This window comes from Mesitornis unicolor, unplaced genomic scaffold, assembly GCF_000695765.1.
Source record: "Mesitornis unicolor isolate BGI_N332 unplaced genomic scaffold, ASM69576v1 scaffold21314, whole genome shotgun sequence".
NCBI lineage: Eukaryota > Metazoa > Chordata > Aves > Mesitornithiformes > Mesitornithidae > Mesitornis > Mesitornis unicolor.
The window spans coordinates 745-28,538 of record NW_010182310.1 but is presented as its reverse complement, the minus strand read 5'-3'; the positions used below and the strand labels follow the sequence as shown (position 1 = coordinate 28,538).

At 37.6% G+C, this 27,794-nt stretch overlaps 1 protein-coding gene across 1 annotated transcript in view; it reads right to left on the bottom strand.

Annotated features, from left to right (window-relative positions):
* WFS1 (Wolfram syndrome 1 (wolframin)) overlaps positions 1-26,179 on the bottom strand; it is a 32,895-nt gene extending 6,716 nt beyond the window's left edge. Inside the window, 5 exon segments of the mRNA XM_010183736.1 lie at positions 661-741; positions 1,390-1,560; positions 2,389-2,533; positions 7,003-7,085; positions 25,990-26,179. Of these exon segments, the coding sequence (XP_010182038.1) occupies positions 661-741; positions 1,390-1,560; positions 2,389-2,533; positions 7,003-7,085; positions 25,990-26,179 (670 nt within the window).
* Between the last annotated feature and the right edge of the window lie 1,615 nt (positions 26,180-27,794).

The window sequence follows — 27,794 nt, the reverse complement described above, 5'->3', positions numbered from 1 at the left end:
TCTCTTAGGTACGTCAGGCCAGGAAGAACTTTTTTTCAAGTCCAATCCCTCACCCCTACCATACCTTACAAAACTCACAGATTTGGGTCTACAAGACTGACCCTGTATGTGTTGACTTCATTCTCTCCACTATATGAACTAAGCTGTCTCTAAGTTATGAAAGGAATATCTTGGGACACCTTTCCTATATTAATTCTCGAACAAATATGAAAAGACAAACATTAATTATAAGGGAATGGCAAACAGAAGCAAGGCAAACAGAATGAGGGATCTGTCCCTCATTATGGTTGCATAATAAATTACCATATTGTAATCAGAAAGCTTACTGCAGTTTAGACCTAAAAAATTATTGAAAGTGCATTTTTTTTCCTGCTCAATAGACTTGCAAGTGCTGAAAGAGCAAGAATATAAAAATAAAAAGTGACATGGAAACTCCTGTTTATGTACTAATCACTGACAATTTGACTGTAATGGTGCTATCTTCCGTGAGTTCCCATGCAGACTGGATATTTACCTCGCACATATAATAAGTTGACAGTATCAATTTAGAACAATCCAAATTTGCTACACATTCTTACTCTGGCAGCACAACATTGGTCAGCAAAACAAAATAAAAACCAAAACTACATTCAAAGATTGAGAGAATTAGCATGCACTCACATTCACTGTTCACTAATCGCTCCAGCATTCTTCTCTGCTTCTGCACTGACTTCGGGACTGGGCCAGGTTGCTTTTCACCATCTGGTTCAATGACAAAGTTTATGGAAGGTCAGAATAGTCAATTACAATGATCAAACAATGACAAGTTTTCTTCAAGCTGCAGTATCTAGAGAATTATATTTCCTCAAAGTCAGGAAAAGACAAATAAAAGCAGGTAACAAGTGGCTATATAGCTTTCCATATTCCTATTATTACTACAGCGGAAAAGGGAACAGCATTGTAATAGCTAACATACACTGCCTTAATGTCAGAGTAAGCCAGATGTCTTGAAGACTGAGCTTCTAATTGAAATATCTTGTACGATACCATCAGGCTGACTGTTTAGGGGAAAGAAAAATAAAAATCAAACATAGAAAAGCCATAAAAGATTTATTTTCCATGGACAGTGAGTGTTCAATGAAGATATTTTTAATATTTAGTCACTTGTATGAGTGCTTAACTGAATCAAAAGCTACAGCAAGTGTTGGCAGGCTTTTATGAACTGACATTATTGGTCCAGAGATCACAGTTATTAAAAGAGCGACAGAGCTGTTAACACTGTTACTTTTTCTTAAGCAGATCATACATTTACTTTTATCTTATGCCTGATGGTCTATAAAGCCCTTTAGATTTCTATACTGCCTGTAAGTATATATTTTATCAATACCACAAATCAGTTAATAAACCCACCTTCATTGTCAACTTGCCCAACATTTTCTAGTAGTTCAGAAACTGCCAATTGCTTCTTCTTTTTTGGGTTTAATTTCCAATACATGACTAAGGCAGCTTTCCTCACAGCTCTCTCCAAGTCAGTCTCAGATGATAATTTTTTCACTTCTTGTTCATTCTCAGAAGTAATACCTCAAGAAAAGGAAAATACATTAGATACTATTATCCCACACCCATGCAATGACAGATTTCCCCACAATTTCTTTTTCTCAGTTTAGTCTGAAACTTTCAAGTTTCATTTACATCTTGACCACCTAAGTAAATGACTCAAATGCCTTTCTATCCCCATTGCTCATCAAAATCTAATCACATTGCTTAAGTTTAAACTGTTCTTCAAAGACTGCACAAAACATGCATTACCCTTATGTCTTGCTTCAACTTTTGAAATACAGGCAAAAGGTGGTACGGATATGTATGGGTAACTTGTAAAAGGCAGCAAAATTTAATGAAAGCTTTTATTTTTTTTTCTCCCTCCTCCCCCCTTCCCTTAAATCAGAGTTCAGACAGTTGGTAGACAAGAGGAGACCATTTCAAGTGTGGGAAGTAGCATGAGGGAAGATGTGAATCTTGAAGTGGGAGAAGACGGTGAAAAAGGCCAATTAGCAGAGAGGTTGGAGAGGGGCGAAAGAACTAAACAGCAGCAGATACGTAGGTGGCATGTGGTTATATGTGACCTTCATGGTCAAAGAAAAGAAGCTTCAATGAAAGATGGGGAGGAGAAGAATGAGCATGAATTCCGTGAAGGAATTCAAGCAAATAATTAATATAAATGCTTTTATGAGCAGTATCAGTAATTATTGCTTTTTTGAATTACCTATTTGAACTGTCAGCAACTACTCACATAATTTTTGTCATGAACATTCCCATCATATTTTAACCCTTTTTTCAGTATTAAAATGAATATAGTATTATTTCAGGTAAAATAGGAAATGCAAGCAAACCGCCTCAGAGAACCCATACCTCTTCTGTCTGCCAGACATCTACGCAACAGTTTGACAGCTTCTCTTCGGCCTTGCTTAGCAGCCAGGATGAACCAGTCAACCGCACTACAATTGTTAAGTTCCTCATCCTCCTCTTCTGCTAATCTTAAGAAGTGTTTTCCCACCTAAAATAAGTGGAGAACAGAATTCCTTCAATAACTGAAATACACCCTAATCTCTCTCCCTACTCCCACCCCTGGGGAGCCTCGGGCCTCGCCCTGTACAGTAAACCCGAGGCATTAGGTCTTGCCCTACATGGCAAACCCAGAGCCTCAGGCCTCGCCCTGCATGGGTGGAATAAATTCCCTCTGAACAAAAGATCAAAACATTTGTTCCCAGCACTAAAGAACAGAGCTGTAAGTCGATCTTCTGCAGAGCAACATCAGTTTCCAGAACTGGAAGCAAGAAGGGATTGCAACACATTTGGCCAGGTCAATGAATTAATTGCCATTGGTCTTTGGGCATCTACCAGGATTAGGTAAAGCTCCTGGTGGTAAAAGTAGTATTGAAAGTGATGTTATCTTGGATTATTTTCCTCCTGTAACGATGGTCAAACAACACTGCTAGCCTTATTTTTAAAACACAAAAATGAAATGTAATAACCTGGTGCCCATGACATTCAGAAATTCAGATGACATATTGGCAAAGGGCCTTTACATTGAAGGAAGCTTCAGCAGTGAAATCCCTGACTCGTAGCAGTTTAGCCACTGAAGGTCAAAGCAAACTGATGATTAATTAGTGAATGAAATAAAACTTAACTGCTTAAACATCAATCAATTTAAGTGTCATAGTCTGTAAAAAATCCTATTTAGTAGTACAGAAATTATGAGGCAATTGCCTATGTTACTGTTTTACAGATAAGACACCACGTTTTTTCTTCCTTCTAGGACTGAAACATATGATAATAAACTGGTAAATATATTTATGCAATAGCATGAAACACTTCTGCTTATCATACCACACGGAAACAAAAGGTTAAATACCAAAAAGTGGCCAAAAATACTGGATATTCTGCATGTCTGGAGAATCTGGGAAATGTTTTTGCCTGGCTCACTGCACTCCCTCTCTCCCTACTGTTACTCAGTTACATTCTAGGGGTAATTAATGCAATACCTGAAGAGTACAGCTCCAGAAGTCCACAGTATTATTTGTCAAAAAAACCCCTGTTTGACAGTTTCTCCAAAACTTTGCCTTTGGTACTACCTCTGAAGGTGACTAAATAAATACCTTGAAAGATTAATAATTCACATTATTTCTATGCAAACTTAGCACTTTGATCTCATAAAGAAATAACATTTTTCTACCATTTTCTATTTTCTACCATTAAAGGCTAGGCCTCCAGCTTTGGATTCGTACATCTCAGTGGGTGCTCCAACAGATTCTACACAAATAGGTACTGGGTGGACATCAGTGATTAAGCCCATAGCACATACAGTGAAGCTATCCAAAACCATACAGAAATGATTTTAAAAAACAGACTAAGTACTAAAAAAGCCAGAACTGAACAATGATTATGAAATTATGGCAGAGTTCAATGAGCAGTGCACAGACATAGAGGCAGACCAAAATGAGAGCATGAGATAGAGAAAAAAAATTTAAAATATTTCGGCCTTAATAGTGCAATTGCCTGGTAATTTATCAGTCAACTGCAGATGTACCTTCAGCTATTTATTTCAGAAAGGAATTGCTTGAACAAGTTACAAGGTAAATAACATCCTCTGAGAAGAACAGCTGTTTCTTGAGCATGTTTATATTTACAGCCACTGAGATTTTGAGCAAAGCTTCAAGAGTAGTAGCACTTAATGAGGCAGCTCTTTCAAGTGTATAAGGATCTCTTGGACCTAAAAAGTCACACTGCAACATAAACCAGCAGATTTTGGAACTGGTCATATTGCATACATTTTTTTATTGTTAGGGGTTTGTTGTTTGGGTTTTTGGTGGGGATGTTTTGGATTTTGAGGCAGTAGGGGGGGTTTTGGGGTTTGTTGGTTTTTTTCTTAATGGAAGTTCAGCATTAAGATTAAGCATCTGTCCCCTCCAAAAAAACCCACAGAACCCATCTCCAAACTCTGAGCAACCAGAATATATTTTCCCTTTATTTTAATTATAAAATTACAAGCTTTTGTGTATGTTAGAAGTTTTGGTAGCAAAATACCCCAACTCCAAGTCCTGTAACAAACATCAAAGCTTTCCATGAAGTCCTGCTGGAAGGTCTACCAGCTCTCTATGAACAAGCCCTGTGCAGCAGCCACGATTCAGTGCCATAGCAAAGCTCCTCCACGGATCCACCTGCAGGTGGCTGCACAGCTCTGCCCCGCAGCGCACAGAGGAGGAAAAACTGATGGGAAAAGGTGTTAACCTCAGATTTGTCATTTAAGCAATCAGAGATTCTCTCTTTTCCATAAGCTAAAATCAGGAAATGAAGTCATAGGTGGTAACAGCTTAACACAGATCTTCATACCATACTTCTCCAAAGGCTGCTCTCACCTGGGGGCTTTGCTAACCGGGGTGGTTAACCCAAGCAGTCCCTTTGCAGAGATCCTCCTGTTAGAGACAGGGAGCTGCTTTTTCTCCATTACCGAATTCCAGCTGTGGGTGTCTCATTTACATAATTGCTGTACAGTTATTTCTCAATAAAGAAACTACATAAAGCTACAGTAATACAGGTTGACAGCCACTCAGAGTGCATTTATTTCCACAGTCATTGCAGCATTATTTTTGAATAAACTACAAGCCAGTGAACCAAGTCATTTCTTGTGTTTGACTTTGTGATCATTAGCAAACAGTACAACAGTGCCATCTCAGTTTCTCCTTTGTACTCCTACAAAAGTAAAATAAAAACAAATTTTTCAAACCGATTCTAAGGGGACATATTCAACAATAGAGAATAAATATGGGTTTTTTTTAGTGTTTTAAAAACTGAAAGTTAATTCCTTCTCCACAATTCACAAGAAATCTGATTGCACAGGAAACAAAGTATTTTATTTGGGGTTCTTTTTCAGGCAGTCAATTCATCCTGAGTGCATACTGAAGCAAAATTGTATGCTGGATCTCTTTATGCTAAGAATCCTATTATCGTGTGGGAATAGAAAGTGTACACAGTTAAAGAGCTAAAGGAAGGGAGTGAAGTTGGAACGAATTGAGAAGGATACAAAAAATATTATTTATATACATATATATGCACACATCAGAGGCTAAGATTACATAAAGTATTCCTTACTCAACTGGAATTACAGCCTGAAAGAATATTTATGGTGTTTGCTTTCTTTTGTGTGGAGGAATCGAGCCAAAATGTGGACTTTACAGCAGCGATCCCCTCAAGGCTAAAGCTTCATCCTTCGCAAAGTCACCCGCTGTTTCAAAGGTGAGGAATTTGTTACTGTCTCTGGTTACAACTCCAAGGACAGCCTGCCCCTCAAACAAGTGGAGGAGGAGTGGGGAGCGAGTCTGGCATTACCTTACTTTCTACCAGCTTTAAAAGGATTTCTTTCCCATCCCCATCTTTTATTTTTATTTGCAAAAAGTAGTGAACCTTGTCCCCAGACCACTAAGGAGCATGTAGGTGACCATAACCACTCCCTTTTGCCATCAAAGCTGAAGCTGGAAAGAATGCTCAAGTGAAATCCTAACCAAGTTAAACATGAATTAAACCCCTTGTAAACGATTTTAAACTATTTATGCTAGACCTGTTATATCAATACACCAGATAATGGAACGCAGCAGAAACTGGTACAATTTTTCTAAAACCTAAGGCACACCTAAAGTACTAGCACATACAGGGACAGAACTGCCATCATTAATTCAATTATCTCTACCACTATACAACTAAACAGAGCTAATTTCAATAAACAAGGAGGGGCTTCTTTTCCAAAAATGTTGGTTTTGCAGAGAAGTTGTGGATGCCCCCTCCCTGGAAGTGTTCCAGGCCAGGTTGGACAGGGCTTTGGGCAACCTGATCTGGTGGGAAGTGACCCTGCCCATGGCAGGGGGGTTGGACTGGATGAGCTTTAAGGTCCCTTCCAACCCAAACCAGTCTATGATTCTATGAATTCAACAGAGAACTGGTATAAGTGTGAAACATCAACCAACCTCTGGTCCTGCAAAACCACCCCAATGGCAGGTTCTTCCACAGAGTCTAGCCTAAGAGTCCTGGTGGCTTCATACATAGCGAAGGACTGAACCAAGCTTAGATGAGCTCATTTAGATGAGCAATTACTTCTGTTCTAATGGCAAAATTAAACCCAAACAGCATTTAATAGTCTCTATCTGCACACCTCACAAGTAACTCTTTGGCTTATACTTTAAAAAAAAAAAAAAAAGGCAGGTCTGTACCCTCTCCACACTCTCAGCCTTTCCTCCTTGCTTTCAAATATGTCCTAAAGGCTTACTCAAGAATTGGATCTGAAACCAGCAGCACTCCCAAGCAAGCAGCATTTATCAAGGTGGAGAAACCATCTGGCATCACCTTTCTTTGAGTAGTTTAAGATCAAAACAGATACAGTTCAACTACAGAAATGATAATAATTCTAGAGCAGGCAATGCTGTTTTTGGAACTTGGATCAAACTAGACTGGACAAAGAATGTATGCAATTACCTCTGTTTGTGCCTTTGGGTCCCCAGCTTTCGCCCTCTCAAGCAGTTCCTCAAAGAGCACTTCAGGTTCTTCCTTCATGGCCTCTGTAAATTAATTTGATAAAGAAAAATGTTTATTAGAACTATTTGAAAGCATTTTATAAATCATCACTATACATGGTTGAAGACTTAAAGGATTGTATCTAAAAAATACAAAATGAGCGTTTTGCAAGAACAGTGGAAATTAGCTCTTATTACAATATGTACTCTCCATCTCAGTGATGTACTTCAGCATATTTACCGTTACTTGTTATTTCATACCTGCCACAGGACAACACAGCTTCTCATTTACTTCCACAGAATTAATTTCTCAATATCCCACTACGATAAATATGATCACACATGGAACATGCAGTATGGATCAGCTTGTGTACTATGACTATTCTTATTCTTGATAGCACTTGAGTCTTTTACCTGGCAGCCTCTTTATTTAGTAGCAAAGCCTTTTCAAGAGTTTTTAAAAATTAACTAGCCTTTAAAACATCCAGTATATTTGAAAGCTCTGTTTCTCAGTCTCTGGAGTACACAGAAACTAACAATGATCATACTATTGTAAACCTCCCTATTTAGTGTCCAGTTTAATACTTGTACCTATTTTTTTCTCCTTTCCTACCTATTGTATACACACAGACTTGAACACATTTTTTTTTAATCTTCAAAAGCATCACATTGCTGCATCAATCAGAGAAAAAGCTTCAGAGCTTTATCTGACATCCAGTGTTTGTAAACAACGTCAAGCTGCATGCTACTTGATGAATGAAGAATAAACTTAACAGAAAAGCTGATGAAGGCCAGAATTGCTCCTTTTTATGAGAAGATTTCTCATAAATTAGTTCGGAAGAATTTTAAAGAGAAAAATTAATACAACTTGTACACTTGAATGTGAGTTACTGTAAGAAAGGACAACAGACCACTGATTCAGAATAATTGTTTTACCAGCCAACCAAAAAACATCGTTAGGAAGATCCAAACTCACAAGCAAGCACCAAAGCTTGACCCCCTACGTACCATGTTACCCCACAAGGTCAGGGAACACACCGTGACGCTTGGTAGTCAAGGACTGAGGGCACAAACAGCATCAGAAAGTACAGATATAAAGTTCCAGTTCTCTCTTCGACTGAGAGAAGCTTTCTGGCATCTGCTCAAAGTTACAGATTTCAGTCTACCTAATTTGGGCAGCAATAATGAGAGAAGCTGGTACGCAGCCCCGTGAGCTGAGGTGCCATTTAGTATCAGCTCTTTTTCAAATGGTGGGAGGAGGAAGAAATAAATCCAATTCTGAATAATCTCCCTAAAAACAGGGCTACTTACATCCTTTAACATCCCTGGTACTGGGACTATTTCCAAATAAGAACAGGCTACATGCCAACACGTTCATTAAAATGGGTGTATTTTTACAAGACTGAACCATGAAGTAAGTTTTCTCCTTCACCATGCCACAGTTTCGTCTGCCAAGCTTCACTTGGAAAAACACTAATGCCAGATTATAACATGTTGTCTGGCTAAACAAGACACATAACAAAAAATAATTTTCATTTAGTACTCGGTCTTTTCAGAAAGCTGTAAAAATATTATTGTAAAATAGGCAAACAGCATCCCAGTAAAATTAAGCACTTAATCTCCTTGCTGTGATGTATAACCATCAGGACTGAACTCCAAACAAATCAGAAGCCTGCTTCCCAGATGGCACCACTCACACCAACAGACAATCAATCACTCAGAGGTTTTCTGCTTACAATAAATAAGAAGTTACAGGAAAGAGCATATTGTTTGAAATAAACATAATACTCATCCATCTGCCCCACTCAAATGAAAAAAAGTTGCACAGACAGTGCTTTTCTGTTCCTTCTTGTGCTTCCACATTCATTAACATACTTTGCATCAAAACTTCTGCAGGAACAGTCTTAGCTATGCATTTCCCCCCCCCACCCCATTTGGGGTTTTCTACATTTTGAGAAAACAAATATTATTTGGTCACCATAAGTATTTCAGTGATACTCTGGATAAAACAATACAGGAGGCACCATTCAGAAGTTAGTGTTTGATAATTAAGTGGAAGTTATACACACACACACAGAGAAAGTATAGAAAGCGACTACTAAACTGATACAAGCCCTAATAAGAAGAGTGGTTCTCTGGCAGCTTATACAGGCAAAGCGGCTCCTTTCTCTTCTGCTCCACATGCCACACACAGGAGCATGGCACAGCTCTGGCCCCTTCATCTCATGCTCAGATGGGTGTCTGCTAGATAAGAACACTTATTACCATAGAAAGTTGGAGAGCTTTCCCATTTTGCTTCTTCAGCACCAGGATATAGTTACTTTATTGTAATCACATTGCAGATTAACATGTAAACAACGTTCTTTGCAAAGATGGAAAAAAAAAAAGAAAAAAGCGAAACTAAGAATGTGCAGCCTTACCTTCCAACTACCACCTTCACTAAGAAAGTAAAATAAAATATGCTGGTACTGCAGGCAAACTTGTTGAAATGTTTGTTCTGACAGAGCCGAGTGCCAGGGAAAGAAACCCTGCTTTATTTTCAACCTACTGCCCAATCCCTCCTGCCTGGTCATCACTTCCATGTACTCTCACATGTGAGATATAAACATAAACAAAGATAGTTAAAATTATGTCTGTGTGTTTGTTCTGTAGTTGTAGGGCAAAGGTGGAAGAGCAGGTTGTATGTTTTGGAGATCTAATTTAGACTAGTTTAGTATCATAGTGTTCCCATATCTAGCAATATTTTTTCCTTTGCTTAAAGGATAAGCAAGTGGATAAAGTACAAACGACTCAAATTTTGTGCCTGCCATATCAATTTACTCCCTCATAAACTATTTAGATCAGTCTCTAAAGGGCCAAAACACAGACAAATTGTGTTTTGGAACAGGGATGGACAACACAATTTCTTTCAATTCAGCTCAACACTGAAAAAATACAAGAGTAAATGCATTCACCACAAAAATATCATAAAAAGTGGTGATCTAACTTATAACCCTTGTTCTTAAGCTTGTTTTTAGTCAGAAAATGTCTTGATGTGTATTCCTCCCACATAAAAGTTCTGCAATGGAAATGCTGTCAGCAGAAGCTTTTATTTTCCAGCTTTGCTAAAAACTCATGTCTATTTAATGTCAAATTTTACTTTGTCTTGAATATAAAAACTTCCAAAAGAAAGGAACATTCATCTTGCAATACTTCATGGATCTTTTATGACAATTAAAATAGACTTCACTAGCTGTTGTGTGTCAGGTGCATTTAAATAAGCCAATGAAGTCTATCAGTTATTCAAGGCTCACAAGCACCACAGTCATTTGAATGAAAGCCGGCAAGTGAAAGCACACAAGCTTTAAATGGCACATAGCGTTCATGCAAGAACCAAATTCAGACAGGACAGGGACGTGGAAGTGTTTAGTACTTCATATTTGTCTGTAGTTTCTACCCTGCCACCAAGAACCTGTATAAAAATTAGTTCATCATCAGGCTGCTCCGCGGTTCAGTTCCTAATTTAAAAACAAGTTAATTCTGCCTTCCTAGAGACAGGTCACTCAAATTATTCAGCATGTATGGGAACAATGACATTATTACGAAAATTTCAATGTTTTATTTTCATTATTCTGTGTGATTAAGTCTTAAACTTAAAAAATATGAAATGACATTGTATCCTTTAATTTTCTCAGTTCCACTCCAAAACAACCCCGTAGGAAACAAAAAAGGATTTGCGAACTGCAAAGGATGAAGATGTATTTCTTAGTCCGCTGTGGTCTCATACTACAGAAAGCATTTACACCTCTGAATGGCTAAAGAAATACCCATTTTTGAAATTCAGGCCTTTCATTTAACAGATTAAAGCTGTCACCTAAAACCTATTTTATTAGAGCATTTATTAAAAAAGAATCAGTACAGCAAAATTGCTAAAGGCTTGACTGTATTTCAGTCATATACAGCATTTACAAGACTAAGCTAAAGCTGTGTATTATTAGCTGATGAGACTTCAAAGAGGCTATCCAAACATTATTAGAGTCATTTCTGTTTACTAGTAAAAAGTATGTTTTACAACTCCAGACAAATACTCAGAACACAGCTGCTTATATAGGTAGGGTGTAGACAGGCTGATGAAAACTGACGACTATTGTTTAGTTTCTGAAACTTCATGCATTACTTTGCACACTGACTGCACAAAGACTCCAATTTTGAGTCCAGCTGTACTGCTATAGGCTTAAGTGGAAATTTACCGTTCATTTCAGCACAGGCAGGCATTTTTACTGTTTCTGTTAGGTTTCAACCAGAAATCGGAAATGCTGCAACAGGAAACATTTCAGGGTTTTAAAGACTACTATGCAGTACTATGTTAGGATGTAATTATAGCTCCTTACCTCTGAAATTCATCAATTAATTTGAGAGAAAGGCAGTTATTCCATACTAGGGGACTGGTCCAAGTGAGACTGCAAGATATTTGTGCTTCACATTTTTAAGTCACAAATGGAAGATGATGAACAAACAAACTCCTCAACATTCATACAAGGTTTTGACTTATACAAGGAATGGACTTACACAATCTAGTTAAGTTTTTTTCAATACAAAATATTTTATAGACAACCAGAGCTGCTGAGCTTGGGCTGTTGTAAAATTGCCTTCCCAGTATTCTAACACAAATCAATGATAGCTGCAACAGAGTCCAAATCTTTCTAATACCCTTCACACATACAACTGAAATGCATCATGTGTGCATCACTGGAGCTAGGTTGACTTGTCACAAAGTGTCTGACATAATTAGCAAGATGATTTGCACACACTTTAGGCAAACATTTTTTTTTAAATAAAATCAAAATGCACTTTGTGACTTCCATTCATGAATTCTAAAATATCTAAAGTCACAAAAATAGTAAACCTTACACATAAAGAAAGAATTTTAGTTATATGTATAAACACAAAGTGAATCATACACACTCAACCATGACATAAAACAACCTCATTTTTAAGTGCTTTTTTAACTGCTAGGAATCACTGGCTTCCTTACAAAAATAAAAAGATACCCAAACATCCATTAGAGTTATTTCATGCAGAAGGAGTCAACAGATCGCATACTGAATAATAAAAATGTTTGTTGATTTACTTTCCTACCAACACAAACACATTAATGCTCTTGGCAGAGTGGGTTCACCCAGAACAAGGGAGTGTTAGCCCCTTGCCTGCTATTACCACCTGCTGGTCTTCTTAGGTCACAGATAGGGCATCTGAATTCCAAATAAAACATGAAGAGAAAGACCATGACCAAAGAATATCAAAGCCAAAACCTGGTATTTTAAAGGATCACAATCGCATATGCCTCTGGAGCTCAAGACCTTATTTGTTCGTGCAGTTATGGGGGGCCAGCCACAAGACAGTTATGCCATCATGCACAATACATCATTTTTTACACAAACACAAGCCGGGTGCTCCAAGTGCTTTGAACAGTGGAAACCTAATGAGAAGGAATAAAAGGAAAACTGAAAGCAGTTTCTCAGACAGGAAGCAATAATGAAGACAAATTATTCATTTGAAATATGTAAGTTTAAAAGAAATTACAGGTTTTACAAGTGGATATTAAAGCTGCATGAAAACTCTGCTGAACAAAAGATTAATGCATTAAGCAACACCCACACTAAGTGTATGAAGGAAACCTGTATGGCATACACACTTTATATGATCACGACTACAAGCATTCATTTGGGCTCAGAAAAGAAAGTGACAGAGATGTGCAGGAGGAGGAGGAAAAAACCCATGTGTTGGGTAGAATAAAGGATCTGAGATGACAAGATACGAAACAAGATTTCTGGAGTGGCCTTCCCATTTTATTAGTACAGCAAGTGTACCCAAAGTGACTGAAAACAGTCAGGAAGAGTTAAGTGTATGCTCAACATGCATCTGCTATGTTCAGTCCCAGTCAGTGCGGTAACACTGAGCCGCCAAGCTCACCAAATACACACCTAGCAAAGCACATAAACACTTTTACCATTTCACAGGATTTCAAAGTTGCCGCTGGAGAAAATTGCCAACAAGGTGGCTCAGCAACATGGGCCAAGCAACAACGAGAAGTCAATCTTGCAAATCTTAGTTGTTGTTTTTTTTAAATACAGGATTTGGAATGCAGTTTCCTTGACGTTTTGTTTGAATAAACACAACTAAAACACTCCAAGAAAAATCAGAGCAGCAAAAAGTCCAGAAGACAGCAGTAATTACCTCAACTACTTTCCAGAAAGTATCACATTCAAGAATGATATCATGATAGGATTTTAGATACATTTAATAACTAACTTGGTGAAGTAATTTATCAGAGAAACCAAAAGACAAAAAACACTTTTCTAATTTAACAGTGCAGAGAACCTTGTTTAAGAAGTTAGTGAGCCACTCTGTAACAGCAGATTAGATTTAGTACCCACATAAGCGTGTCAGAAGCAAAGAATCTGCTGCAGTCCTATTTAAAAGCAAAGCCAGATTGAAAAACAGAAGAAGAGAAAAAGGTCTTAGACATAAGAATACGTAATTGTAAAGCTAAGGTATGCCAAAAAAAGAAAATTGGAAAAAATAATTAATTTAAAACATATACCATGATAGATCAAGAGAAAAAGGTCTGGAGAACAACTCAATGCAGGATCTGTTACTCTTTTTATGCCTTTTTTTCAAGCACACAAGGAGCAGCAAACTTAGCAGGCAGACTATGGGGTCTGCAAAGAATTCATGACCAATTGAATATTTGAAAAAGAGAAGGCTGCAGTAGAAGATCTACTAAAACATGTTTTGCCTTTTTATTTGTTTTTTTTGTTTGTTTTTGTCTTTTTTTTCTTACCTAGGAATAGCATTCAGAAGGATACTCAAACTGAAACAAATAAGCTATGCTTTCTTTTAGCTGTGTTTAAAACTGTAGGTTCTCTTAATTGTTTAAGAGAAATTGTTATTGAGCTTCTCACTTTAAAACTGAGAAATAGAAAGCAGCAAGTCTAATACCAGAGAGATCCATGGTAACAGAAACCATTAAAATCTTATACATGTACAAAGCAAATATGTAGAAGAAAAAAAATGTTAAGCCTATGGAGGGAGCAAAAGAGATACACTAGGTAAAAATCAGCAGATCTTGTGTAGAAAGCCTTGACAGAAAGTGTCCCTGCAGGAGTCAAAAGGTTGAAGGACAGGCAGATGCAGCTCATATTTCTATCTCCAAAGGCTTCTCACAGAAGTCCTCTAAACAAATTAGAACACAGGCTGTTACATGGATAAGTAAGAGGTTAAGAAATAAAACCCAAAGAATCGAAATACACAGCTCTCATTCTCCCAGGGGAAATATTATCAGAATAGACACACTGGGATATACCATAATGCCTATACTAGTCAATGCATTTAAATGAGAATAAAAAAAATAAAAAAAAACGGGGGGAGACAAAGGGGCTAAAACATGGAGGTGACAAAGCCTGTTGATGATCCTGTGTTATTCAGGCCAAAACACACCTTAGAAGTGATGACTGCAGAAAAAAGCAAACCCAAACCCAAACCCTGCAAAAGGATTTCCTGAGTGATAAAAGGCAAAAATGCAATAAATGCATTTATTAGTGACAAAATGCAATAAATGCAAACCAAGAAGACACTTTATCATTGTACACACTGTGATAAGCCCTGAACTATTACCATTCAGAATAAAACCTTGGAGTTGTAACACACTGTTTTATTTAAAAAAAAAAAAAGTCAAACCCACCCAGCTGAGTACTAGTAGGACACTATTACCAGGTTTTTTCACCTGAGGAAAAAACGAGAACGATATTAGAGACAGGAGGGATTTGCAAAATGGAGAAGGTATACAGAGAGACTATTCCATGTCTCACTAAATCTAGAAACTAAGGGGCATCAACAGCTTAAAAGTATTTGGCCAGTGACAAATATTTATATGAGTTTAAAAAGCAACTGGGCAAACCAAGGGTAGAATCAAAGCCAGAATGCACTACCAAATACAACTATGTCACCATTGAGCAAGGAAGCTGCAAGATGCTGAAGAACATAATTCTGAGAAGCTGACACTGAACACCTTTAACATCTCAGTCAAATACGAATAAAATCAAGTAAGGACTGCACATTTGGGAAATGGTCCCTGGCTCTAAATGGCATGCTGTAAACAACAGTGTAAAGGACTGTAATAGAGATAACAAGAATCTCATCCTGGAAAAGTTAATCACCATTCAGGTTCTGCAGTATTAATAGTGAGCATTGACAGCAACTTCTGTGATCCTTCACACAGAGGTCACAAACCGTAACTCTGTGTTAGCTTGGGTACAAGAGAAGAAAAAGCTGCACTTTGTATTTTCATTAGCTTTATCCAATAAGGTCTCCATTTAATATAAAGTGGGTTTACTTATAAGAAGTCACAGGATGTCAAGCATTTCCCTCAGCTTCATGTTATTAACTGGCAAGAGTAATTTACATGTGTGATGAAGAGTGGTATGGAACAAGCTTTCACCCACAGGCCCTTCCAGCAGCTAAATCACTGGGGTGGAGCAGGGAGGGAAGGATGTCTCCTTTGTCATCAGACCTTCTCCCACATGTGAACAAATTCTCCATATGCCATGAAGCGCGCTGATGTCTGAACAGATCTGTGTCGCATTGCACAGTACTGCACTTACTTGAAGCTGCATGCATAGATCACTTAACTGCTTTTCAAGAAGGCCTTATTGTAACTGAACCTGAAAGGAAGTACAGCCTGAATCAAAGAAAATGACTTGCTTTTACTTAGAGAGGATACAAGTATGAACAACCTACGTTTGCTGCTCAACTCTACCCTTTCCACCATGTTCCAAAAGGAAAGCAGAACACAGAAATGTGTAGGTGGAGACAGACATCACAGAAAAAACAGATGGAGGATTAGTTACTCTATTTGAAAAAGCCTCTTCCATAACTTTATGATGAACTTGAAGCTGGGTTTTTATTTTCTCTTTTATGTCTAGAGATTTCCACAAAAACATGCCTCTGAAGTGCAACACGTAAAGCTTATTCCATACTTTAGGTAAAAAAAGTACTTCTAAGTAGTACTTGCAGATAGAGAAAAACTGTTCTACTACCATCAAGTTCAGAGTTATAAATGCACTCTGTGCCATAAGTTTAATCAGGGAAACTAGAGTTTAATATAAACTATAGCCATCTAACCCAGCACTGGATTAGCTTCAAAAGAAACAGCCAGTAACAGCTCAAAAGCCTGCTATAAATCCTGGCCCAAAGGAAGTTAGGGTGGTGCACAGAAAGGATGTACATCACCTTAATTATCACCATAATCATCCACAAAGAGAATCAGTTCGCTGAAAGTCAGTAATTTTTTAATACTCATTTTTTGTCCTCAGTTTGCGTTTAAGGGCCCCAAAATGTGTTCTCTTGTCCCATGGATTTCAGTGTCTAAAGTTAACTAAAAGAGAAAAAGCATTGTTTGGCTTCTTAAAATCCAAGCATCCAGCTGCTAAAGACAATCTACCTGGAACAACTCTGTGTTTGCAGGCTGCTTTGAAGTGCTGGTGTCTCTTGGCTGTGATCAACTGAATGGGATTCTCAAACCATTGTTTTAAGGGAATTCTCTCCCCTGCTCCTCAGCTTTTATCAGTCTTGTTCTCTGTTCCTCCAATATTTACCTTTGCTAGGGTATAGTCAGAAAGAAAAGCCATTATAACCTCTTATGAAGTCAGTAGAGGTCTTGCTACAGAGTTCAAAACTATGATGGGACTGTATTATAATCACCTGGTCTTTCTGGGCTACTAAAAATAAAGCAAGCAAGCATGACTGAAGCATCAGGAATAACAGCCTATCACCAAACTGATACAGTTAATTTATGTTAGAACATGCATGGAATTAATTTGCTTTCAGAAGTTCACAAATTAAATATACTAGCTATAGAATATAATTTTCTTGCAGATTCTTAGCAATAGTTCATTTGCTGGTTTAAATAAAATTTTACAATGTTGAAATCTTAAGATTTTATAACATTAGGTAGGAAACAAGCAACAAGAATGCAGACACATACAAAGAAAATATCACAGACATATTTGCTCAAGCAATAGTCAAGGAACAAGTAGGAAAACAAAAGCTTAAGGGCATGCATACACAGGGATATTGACCAGAACAGATGTAGAAGAATATACTTTGCCCAAAATCCCACTAGGTGGTGGTTTGGGGTTTTTTTGCTTTGTTTTGTTGGTATGGTTTTGGTTTTGGTTTGTTTTGTTGGGTTTTTTGTGTGTCATGCCCTATATAATAACTCCAGTCACTTTCATAAGTGTATGGAGGTAATTCTTATGCAGTGTTACAAAGGATTTTTTGCAGGAAAAGTTCTTTCTGTAAGCAAATATCTCTAAGTTTATCAAAAGTCAACAAATTAAACATTTTCAGGGAATAGTCCATAGCTTTTTACACAGTTTGTTCTCACTATGAAACAAGCTTTCTAGACTCTCAGAGACTATTAGAAGCAAAGGCATATACATGTTAATGATCAAATAAAAATCCTTTTGTTTGCTAGGAGATGCTATGTAAGTGTATCTCCAAAGTGAAAGGTATCCGATTTCTTTCTTCCAGGAACAAGATACTTAAACTGTTCATCCACAGGTAGACTGTCTATTATCAATGTGCTTTTAGAAAAAGTCAATCTGTACATTTTGTAACAAAAATTAAGGTTCTAATAGCTTTTGTGTGTCACTGGATTGCACTACTGAGCTTTCAGCGTTCAGCAGAGCCAGTTTGAGTCTCTAGAGAAATCCTCCTACTCACTTTCCACAGTCTCCAGAAGTTCAGTGGTATTGTGTGCAGTACCAAGGAAGGAGTAAAGTTGCTGGAAAGACTGACATTCCAGTTAAAAGCAGGCATTAAGCATCACGTCATAAGCATAATTTGTACATACAGAATATAATGACACAAACCAAAGAACTGACTGGAGAGAGAGAGAGAAATATTTTGTACAAACGTCATTGTTTTGATGAAATGTTTTATTAAATTCAGACACTTATTTGCTCATCCATGAGTGTTGAATCCTCTTATCCGTTCAGAGGCCTTCTGGATTCTTACCTTAACTGCAAAGTTAAGGGCTAGGTACAATTAAGAGGACATCACATGTTTTTCTTCTATGCACTTCAACTTCCATGGTGAGATCTTAAGATGGTCCTACTTGCCCCAAGAACAATTAAAATTATTTCTACTGGCATACATTACCAGGCATTCTATTTTTAAAGGTGATAACATGGAGTGGAGATAAGGGAATAACAGTTATTTACAGAGGTCTTGAAGTCTAGTACACCACTCTGCTTTCTCTGGGAACAACAACGTATTTGTAGGTATGACAACAGTCTTAGTCACACCGTAATTGCAAGTCATCAAATAGCATTAAATTGCAAAGGGAAGAACTTCTGCACCCTCACAAAAGGAAGCCAAATTGTCAAGAGAGCAATAAAAAGAAAAAAAGCATGTAGGTGGAAGACTAAGAGTGATATTATAGAGACTATAAATTTTAAAAGTGGAGGGAAAACTATTCTTAAAAGGTATTTCTTTCTAGCATAGCTGGATCATTTAAAGTCATTAAAATAATTTTACACACAACTAATGAGACAGTCTTGCTGTTTTTCATATGCAGGCATCTCTGATTAAATTCTTTATTGATGAACTAGGATAAATCTAACATGCTCCAAAACTAGAGAATTAAAAATAAATAAGCTTTTTATAATTTCTCAATTGAAAATCATCATCATTAAGCTTCCTCACCCTCCCCCAGCCTAAAAAAAGAAAAAAAAAGAAAAAAAGAGAGAAAGAAAAATGCAACCTGTAGAAAAGCAATGAGAAACAGAGTTAGATCACAAGTCTCACCAAGACCACATATTTTCGTGGGTGAAGACCTAAAGTTATCATAACAACCTGCACAAGGCTCAATGGAATTTCAACAATTCTGTGGTTTAGGCTCTTCATCACCCAGATGCTCCAGCAGTTAATCAGCTTACCATCAAACTAGAGTGGCCCTTACAGTCTTACCCCAATTGTTTTGCAAGTCCACAGTGCCTTACTAGCTTACTTAATAAGCACTTCTAATTATTAACTGACTTTGCAAAGGATTGGGTTTATTTCCCAGTTTATTCTTACAGTCGCTCCTCTAGCTTTCGCAATGAAGTGGGCCTTCTGCTGCTGCAAGGGGCTCTCTAGCAGCACAACAGTGTCAAGTCTCTCCTTGATTATTGTAGTGTACTAGGGATTTGCTGCAGGTTTATTTGAAGATGACTGTACAGATATTAGGTCCTTCCAAATGTTTTCCTCCAAAGCCACTGCAAAATGTCTGCAGAGATGAGCAGTTCCTGCTGCTGATGAATGCAGATGCACTATACTGGAGAGCTGGTTCAGATGAGGAATGTACATTTCACGTTCCAACTGTTCCCATTTTATACACATTTTGTTTGCAGTGGAACATACATACCAGTATCCTTTTGGAGGAAACTAAATTGAAAGATTGTATTCCAAAATCTAGATTAAATTTTACATGTGTACAATAGCAACAATTTACAGAGCTACTCCTATTTCATCACATGATCTACTAATGTGATTAACAGCTCTTCCCCTTCTATTCTTCAGTGCTCATATCTAGCCCTCTAACACCCTGGGACTATCCTAGAGCAAACATTTTGTTAGCATAAATGAACACAGATTAGAAAATCGATCCACCTGAAAACTAATTGAAGACAATTAAGCTAGGGCACTTTCCTTAATCTGGTTCATTCTGCAAATGCAAAAATTGTTATCAGTAACAATATCTTTGTTAAGAGCCAAAGAAAACACTTATGTATTTCAAATTGTGAAAAAGGCAAACATGGAGAATCTTTCCTCTAATAAAATGGTTAAACTCCCACATACGGTAAAAACACCACCACGTTACTGACAACAATAGCAGCAGACCTGAAAAAGCCAATTCACATTGTGCTGCACTGACTATGACTGTGTCCCCAAATTTTATCTCAAAATACAGTCATTAAGTTTTGTTTGGATAGAATCCTTTCTCCCCCACAGCAATGCTTGGCAAGTGAATTTGCCAGGAGCCTGAATAATTGCAGGTAAAGTTTGATGGGGCATTAATAAACTGACGGAGAAATTGTTGAGTAATTAATACTTCAAGGCATAATCCTCCCCTTCTAACAATCAAAGTTTTCTGAGATTTCTTCAAGCCTTGCACAAACACTTCACTTTGCCTCAAGAGTTAGCCTGTACAAGCAAACCGACAGAAAATGAAGACACAGAAGTGCTAAAATAGAGCTTTGAAGCAAAGGTTCTTGGTAATCTCAAGTGGAAAATATTCGTAAATTAGCGAGGGTCCCTATTCTTTAGCTATCATTTAGCATTGTGTTAGAGATGCACTGTTGTACATTGTTAGAATGTGTTGTAAACGGTTTAGAAGATTTGTTGTACTATTTATAAATTCTAAGTCACACAATTTATAAAATAATTGTCTTCCAAGAGATAAAAAAACCCTCTCATAACCTTCCTAAGTACAAGTAGAACTCCACACATCTACAAAATACAGGAAATTGATTTGCAAAGTTCTCAGTACAAATGCCTTCCCCATGTGTTCTCAATTCTAGAGCAAGGTATTTGTGCATATTTCCTTAACAGCAAAAACATGGACAAAACAAAAATTAGTTCCTTAACCAAAGACATGTTTCTTCAAGCACTACAACTTAGCTTTGCAATGCTCTCAAAACTTCCCAAACTCTCACTGTTGAATTCCTACCCAATTCCTCCTCTCCAACCTTACTGGCTAGCAAATGCACATGAATGATGTAGAAAACAGTTTTTGATATGTGGATAAAACAGATTTTATTTATCACTTTTACACTGCCTCTCAGATTTCTCTGCTATCCAAAGATGTCCTCTTTTACCTGCTGATTAGCAGTCAGTCTTTAAGAAAGACACTTTTACATGCTTGAAAGTACTTAAGCATTACAAGAAATGGCAACACCTCCAGATAACCTGCAGCACAATAAATATTAATCTCAATCTGGTTCAAGTTACCATTGGGGCTGACTTGAAGCAGTTACTTGAATACAGACATCCCAAGCAAAGATCCTTTTCACATTGCTTTAGAGCTGCGTCTGAAGGAAGGAGGATGCACAGAGTGGAAGAAATACAGATGCCAAAAAGGGGTACATAGTAGCTGAACAGAAACCGAGGGGCCTGTGCATCTGGGATATAGAAATGTCTCAGGAAATACGAGTCTTTGCCTGTTTCAACAAACTTCAGACTCCATCAACAAGCAGCCACTGGTCTTCCTTGCTATATTCCATGTCCTCCTTGGCACAGTCCACTAAAATAATGGCAGAACTTTGTTTAAGCACCTAGCAATTCTCCTGTAATTTGCTTACATGAATACTGATGACTCCATGGTTTTAAAATTTCAGAAGAACTAATTAGTAGTATACATGCTTTGCTCACTAATAAACTTCCTGTTCAGAAACATCTATGAAAGGGTAACATTTTTTAAAGTTTTTAAATGTAAAAATTTTAAAATTTATTTTTAAACAGAAGAGTTGACATATCAATATTCATTCCATTCTTAACACATACACAAAAAACCAATAACTTACATAGGCAGATGTTTTCTAGAGAATGCAACAGCTTTGGGTAGAAGTAGGAATACCCTCCTTTTCTTTTTTAAGAAACAAAAATAGTATCTACAAATCATCTCAAGCTCAATAATTGAACACTGTTTTTTTATTAAATCCAGATTTGATTTGCACAATAAATTCTCAAAGCACTGTTACCTTCCATTGTGAAATGAATTATACAAGGAATAAAAAACACTACCTCTTGATACATTAGTAGAAGATAGATTGAAAAATTGACAAGAAAAAAACTTCAGTATGGGAGACTGATGCAGATGAAGTACCTGTGCAGCTGAGGATGTGTGTGCGCTTAAGTGCTTTCCTGAGTCAGAGCTAGAGCATTAATTAATTACCTGGATTATGCTGTAAGATATGAATAATGCTGCAGGAGGAGGAGATGTGTGTTTCCAGTAAATAAATTGCTTAATGTTCACATTGATGCCATAGCCTTAAACACAGCATATATAAGTAGAGACTGGAAGAAAAAGCACAGATCAGAAATACAGATACACTGGCAAGAATATTTCAAGTATCACCAGATGGTTGAGGTTGAAACTGACCTTTGGATGTCACCTGCTCCACCACCCTGCTCACACAGGGCCACCTATAGCTGGCTGTCCAGGACCACGTCCAAATGGCTTTTGAGTATCTCTAAGGATGAAGACTCCACAACCTCTCTGGCAAACCTATGCCAGTAAAGATGTTCAGATGGAGCCTTCTGTATTTCAGGAAAGAGCCTGGCTCAGTTGTCTTTGCACTCTCCCTTTAAGTACTTATAGATATCATATAGATGCCCCTGAGCCTTCTCTTCCCCAGGCTGAAGAGCCCCAGCTCTCTCAGCCTTTTGTTATAGGAGAGATGTTCCAGTCCCTTCATCATCTTAGTGGCCTTTTGTTAGACTCTTTCCAGCATCAGCATGTTTCTCTTGTACTGGGAGCCCAGTGGACACAGCACTCCAGGTGGGGCCTCACCAGTGCTAAATAGAGGAGAAGGATCACCTCCCTCCATCTATTGGCAATGCTTCCTCTAATGCAGCCCAGGATACCTTTGTAGGAAGGGCACATGGGCATATGGTAGATAGGCTTCAGGTAAAACTGCCTGTCAAGATAATATTTGAGATGGATGTTGTACATCTCATCTCCTCTTCTCCAACAGAAATCACAGCCAATATATGAAAAATTAAATTACTTCTGTTACAAATATAAGGTTGTAGAATTTTGTGCAAGATATTTAAGTCACCAATAAAGAGGAGCGTTCTACATATTTAATAACATTAAGACAGTTTTCTGTATAGTAATGTGCTGGTCCTTTCTGTCCTCTTTTTCATCAGAGTTACAGTCATCATCATAGTGACACATAGCGACCATTCAAAGTCATGGACTTCTTAATCTTCCAAGAAAGAAGTCAGAAGAGACCTTCCCAAAACATCAGCTCTAGTGCATATGTCCTTTCATACAACCAGACCACAACAGGCCATGGCTAAGAGACCTGATCCTTTACTTCTCCTAGATCTATCAGCAACTTGAATATTTATTGCTAAAGGCTTTAGTGATTTCAAGGAATACCTTATCTGTCAGCTCAAATATTCTGAAAATTGCTACAGTGCCAGTTTCCTGTTTGGGACATCACTTTGTTCATATCTTTTTCTGTACGCACATTACTCTGCGTACTTACTTCTCTCTATTTGTACTTCTTACTGCAGTCCTATCAAAATCCCTGTTTTTTTTAAGTTCTGATGATCAATGCCGCTGTAGGCAGAAGAAAAATTCTGTTTCCTTCCTCCTAAATGAGTTTTCAGTTCTAGAAACTGTTAGTATTACGATAAATGACAAATCTAAAATACAAGAAAACACAAGATGAAGAAACATGTTCTTGATCACATTTGCTATCTAAATCCACTAAAATCTTGGTTATTAGAGACTCCAGCATAACACAACACCAATAGTAGCTCATTCTGCAACATTAAATACTTGCATATATTAAGATTAAGATGGAAAGGGCAATTACGGTGGCAACAAGCACTTAGAAGGTATTAATGGGAAGAGATTTAAAGTATACATGAATGAGTCACAACTGAAACAGAGAAATACATCAATGCTCAAAAGTCTTCTTTTACAGGGGCACAAAAAAGCATCTAGAATATAGAACTGCATAGGGATCATTAGTAAATACATAGGCCTGTAAAGAGAACTAAGACAAAACTTGATATGATTTCAAGAGTCCAGTATTTATATCCGAATTAGCTAGAAAAGAATACTTGACAGAATCTTGGTGTAAACCACCACTAGATTGATAGCTTTTATAATTTCCAGAATCTTGCATGAATGTGGGCACCAACGGCATTTTCCTCTTTCAAACCATATTGTAACAAAACTCAAGATAAGTCCATACCATATTCCTAATGTTGTTGCTATTCTTTCCCTGCTGAAGCATATTAAGAAACTGGAGAATGAAGAAAGGAAGAAAACATATCTGTTAGCACTGATACTAAATTAATAATCATGTAATGATTAGAAGCGTCAGTTCTCCATCATTTCTGCATTCTTTTACCGGTGGGCAAGATGACAAAGTTGGTAATGATACCTGAATTTCTAACAAGCCTCAGTGCCTCCAAAAAAATCTCCATTCAGTGATTTTACTCTTTCAGTTAAGTCTCCTCTAAGTGATTGTATTCTCCAAAACTAACAGCATGATTTCTCAGTGTCTGCTTCTACAAGTGACAGTGCTTCATGTTTATAGTTAGTATTAGGTATGGTATGTAAATATAGCTCTTGCTTATATTTGTGCCTATGGAGACCAAAGCCACTGCCACATCATAGGTGCCGTATTGGGGTGTCCCAAGTGAGGTGCTGCACCTGCGGTTAAGAGTGGACAGAACAGATGACCCGAAACTGACCAACAAGGTATTCCATCCCACATACAGCATACTCAGTGTCAAGGTGAGGGATCACGAGGGTCAAGCCCCTTTTCCCATCTCTTTTTCCTCATCTTCACTGCTTCTTCTGCCATGGCCAATGTCCAAGCAGAACCCTGCTAGTTTGTCTGCCTTAAATCCCAATCCATGCATTCCTGAATCCAGTTCCTGAATCCTGCTCCCACCTGCTGCTGGATCCTGTCTAGGACCTTTCCAGTGCCCTGCTCCGCAGAGCCTCTGGTGATTTAACTGGAGGACTTATTATTGGTTTTGTATATATTTGTATACATTATTTTCCTATTTACATTATTATTCTGCATTATTATTTATTGTTGATTCATTAAACCTATTAGTTTTCTTCTCCAACCCTTAATCCCTAAGGGTCTCTTTCCCATATTCCCTTTCTCTTCCCCTTCAGGGGAGGGGAGAGGGGTTAACAGACAGCATCTGTCCATCATTTAGTGGCCAGCCCAGCCCTAAACCTCAACAACAGTAGATGTGCTAACACAGCCACAATACCAGCCTGAGCTATGTGCAGAGCTCAGCTGCATCTGCTACATGCCATGTAGATAGTCACACATTTAATGATTTTAAACTCTTGTATAGCATTAATACCTTCAATAGAGTGACTCATATTTATGGATGCAAGGGCATGCACATAAGCAGTTGCACAATCAAAAGTCCAATTTTAATGAAAGTTAAAGAGCAGTCATTTTGCTAGACCTCAAACAAAACACCTTCTTGCACAAGCCTTAGATTACAAACTGAATTTAAAACTGGAACCCAGCAGTAGAATACAGGAGCCAGACATTTTTCTTTCTACCTTTAGCGTAAGACATTTCTCTTATCCCATCAGTTTTCACTATCTTTGAAACTCAATGGGTTCACAGTGAGAAGGAAAAAAAAAGAAGTACCATTCTGCCTTTCAAAGCATATAATGATATGCTTAATCCAACTTCTTATCTGCCTGCTAATCTTAACTTCATTTCTGTCACCCTGGTTTCATATATCAGCTTATCATTCCCTCAGTTTCCATTACGGTAGCATCTGTTCAGCCACATTAGAATCCATATTGAAGCTACAGTTTGCATGCAATCTAGCCAACTGAAGAAATTAAATTAAATGCTTAATATTATGCTAATTTACATTTAATTCTTCCTGCCAGTTTTTCAAACAAACTTTTTTCCTGTTGCTCTGTACACATAAGAAAAATCGGATGGAAAAACTCAAAAATACACACAAAGTAAGGTGTAGAAGAAAAATCTATTCCACAACAGCAGGTTAAAAGAAATTAGAGGAATTTATTTTTCTACTTTACAGTGTCTCTTTAAACAGTTTAGAATACACGTACACACAATCTCCCAGTGTTTAACACAAGCCAATTTTGCATAAGAATTGCTTTCGTACTTACCATTTTTTTCAGCTTTCTCCCTGCTATGGGAGTAGCCAGGAACTGAAGAAAAGGTTGCAGTATCTCCTGAAGATGCTCCAGTTTTCTGGTTGTTCTCACTGTGGTCCACAGCAGCAGCATTTAGCTGGGATCTTCCTAGATGCAGCTGGGGGTGAGAGGGACTTGAGGGGGGATCAGGTTTTGAATTCATTTTAGCTATAAAAGAAGAGAATGACTGTCAGATGGTAGGATTACAATGTAAAAACAGAATAAAATTTTTAAATCCGAGTACACTTATATAATTAGCTGAAAAGGGCAAGAAGATTGATAGCAACTTTTAGATGTATTTATACATTCTTCAATAATGCCAAGCATGAGCATCTATTGTTGAATAAAACTGACCATATAAATTATTGTGCCAGAATAGCAACTACCTTTTTTCCTAACTAAATAGGAATTGATTTTCAAGCATAGATAAATGCTAAAAATAATGAATCAATCCTGTAAATACTGCATATAGATAACTTCTTCGCATCTAATGTACTTACCCATGCAAAGACTAGTCCCTAACTTTTTACAGTACAGTACTGACATGTCTATGATAATAGAAAAATTCACTTCATGTCAAAGGCCTGGTTCACAGCCACCACCTCAACAGGCAAGGGAGACAGACAAGAAGGGTAAGAAGGCAAAGGAGGAGAAGGTGCAGAACTCTGCCACAGGAAATAAGGAGAGGGACACCACCAAAGATGCTCTTTATAAAAGATTTCCAGTTGAAATACACACAATCCAAAATAAGCTGACTTTATTTACTACCAAACTGCTTGTTAAGAAATATCAATCACTTAAATAAAATAAGTAAGTTTTAATTATAACAAATCACTTAGAGTCGATCATTTAACATTAGGATGCAAGAGTTATAGCATAATGTTGTGTGATTTGGTACAATAAGCTGTTTGCTTAACATGAGTAGATAGATTTGCCTTAGGACACAAGCTGTGAACTTTCACTTATGTTTACAACTGGAAGACAGTTTTTCTTCTTAGTAGCTGGTCCAGAGCTGTGTTTTGGATTTAGTATGAGAATAACATTGATAACACACTGATGTTTTTGCTAAGTACTGTTTTTCCCAAGTCTGGGACTATTCCAGTTATGGCTGACAAGCAGGTACACAAGAAAAACAAAGCAGGAGATAAGGAGGTTACAGCATCAACAGAAGCTGCAACTCCACAAAAAACAACAGTTTAGGGCCTGCTTGGAGACAGAGAAGGAATTCAACAAGATCTTGGAAGATCCCAGACCAGAAATTACCATCGGACAGAGAGGCACACACAAGGTACATGAACAGCACATGAAGAGTGGGTGCACAGACTATAAGGGTATAAATGCCCACAAATTTCTATGTTCTGGGTCCTTCTCTGGAGCACCCAGCTTGAGCAGATTTTTCCTGGCTGTACTACTTGAATGATTTTTTATTTTTTTTAATGAGATCTGATGCCTGAGACTCTGCTACAGGAAACCTAGGGCTTCACATTGTCCACCTGGACAACGATGACTACTGTAACAGTACTATCCAGTTTTATAAAAAACAGTATTTATACGAAACACCACCAAGGCAGAGAGGGAAAGGCTTTACAATTTCTTATAAGACCTTTTAACTTCCACTGTAAGACCTCTCCTAAACATTCTCTGTTCTATAGCAAGAAGTTCCTTAAATCAGTAAACTTCCATAGAAGCGCTTACGGAAAGCTTAGCTTTTACAAGACAGGATGTAGCAAGATATGCATATACTACCCAACACAACACATAGGAACTCTTACTGCTTA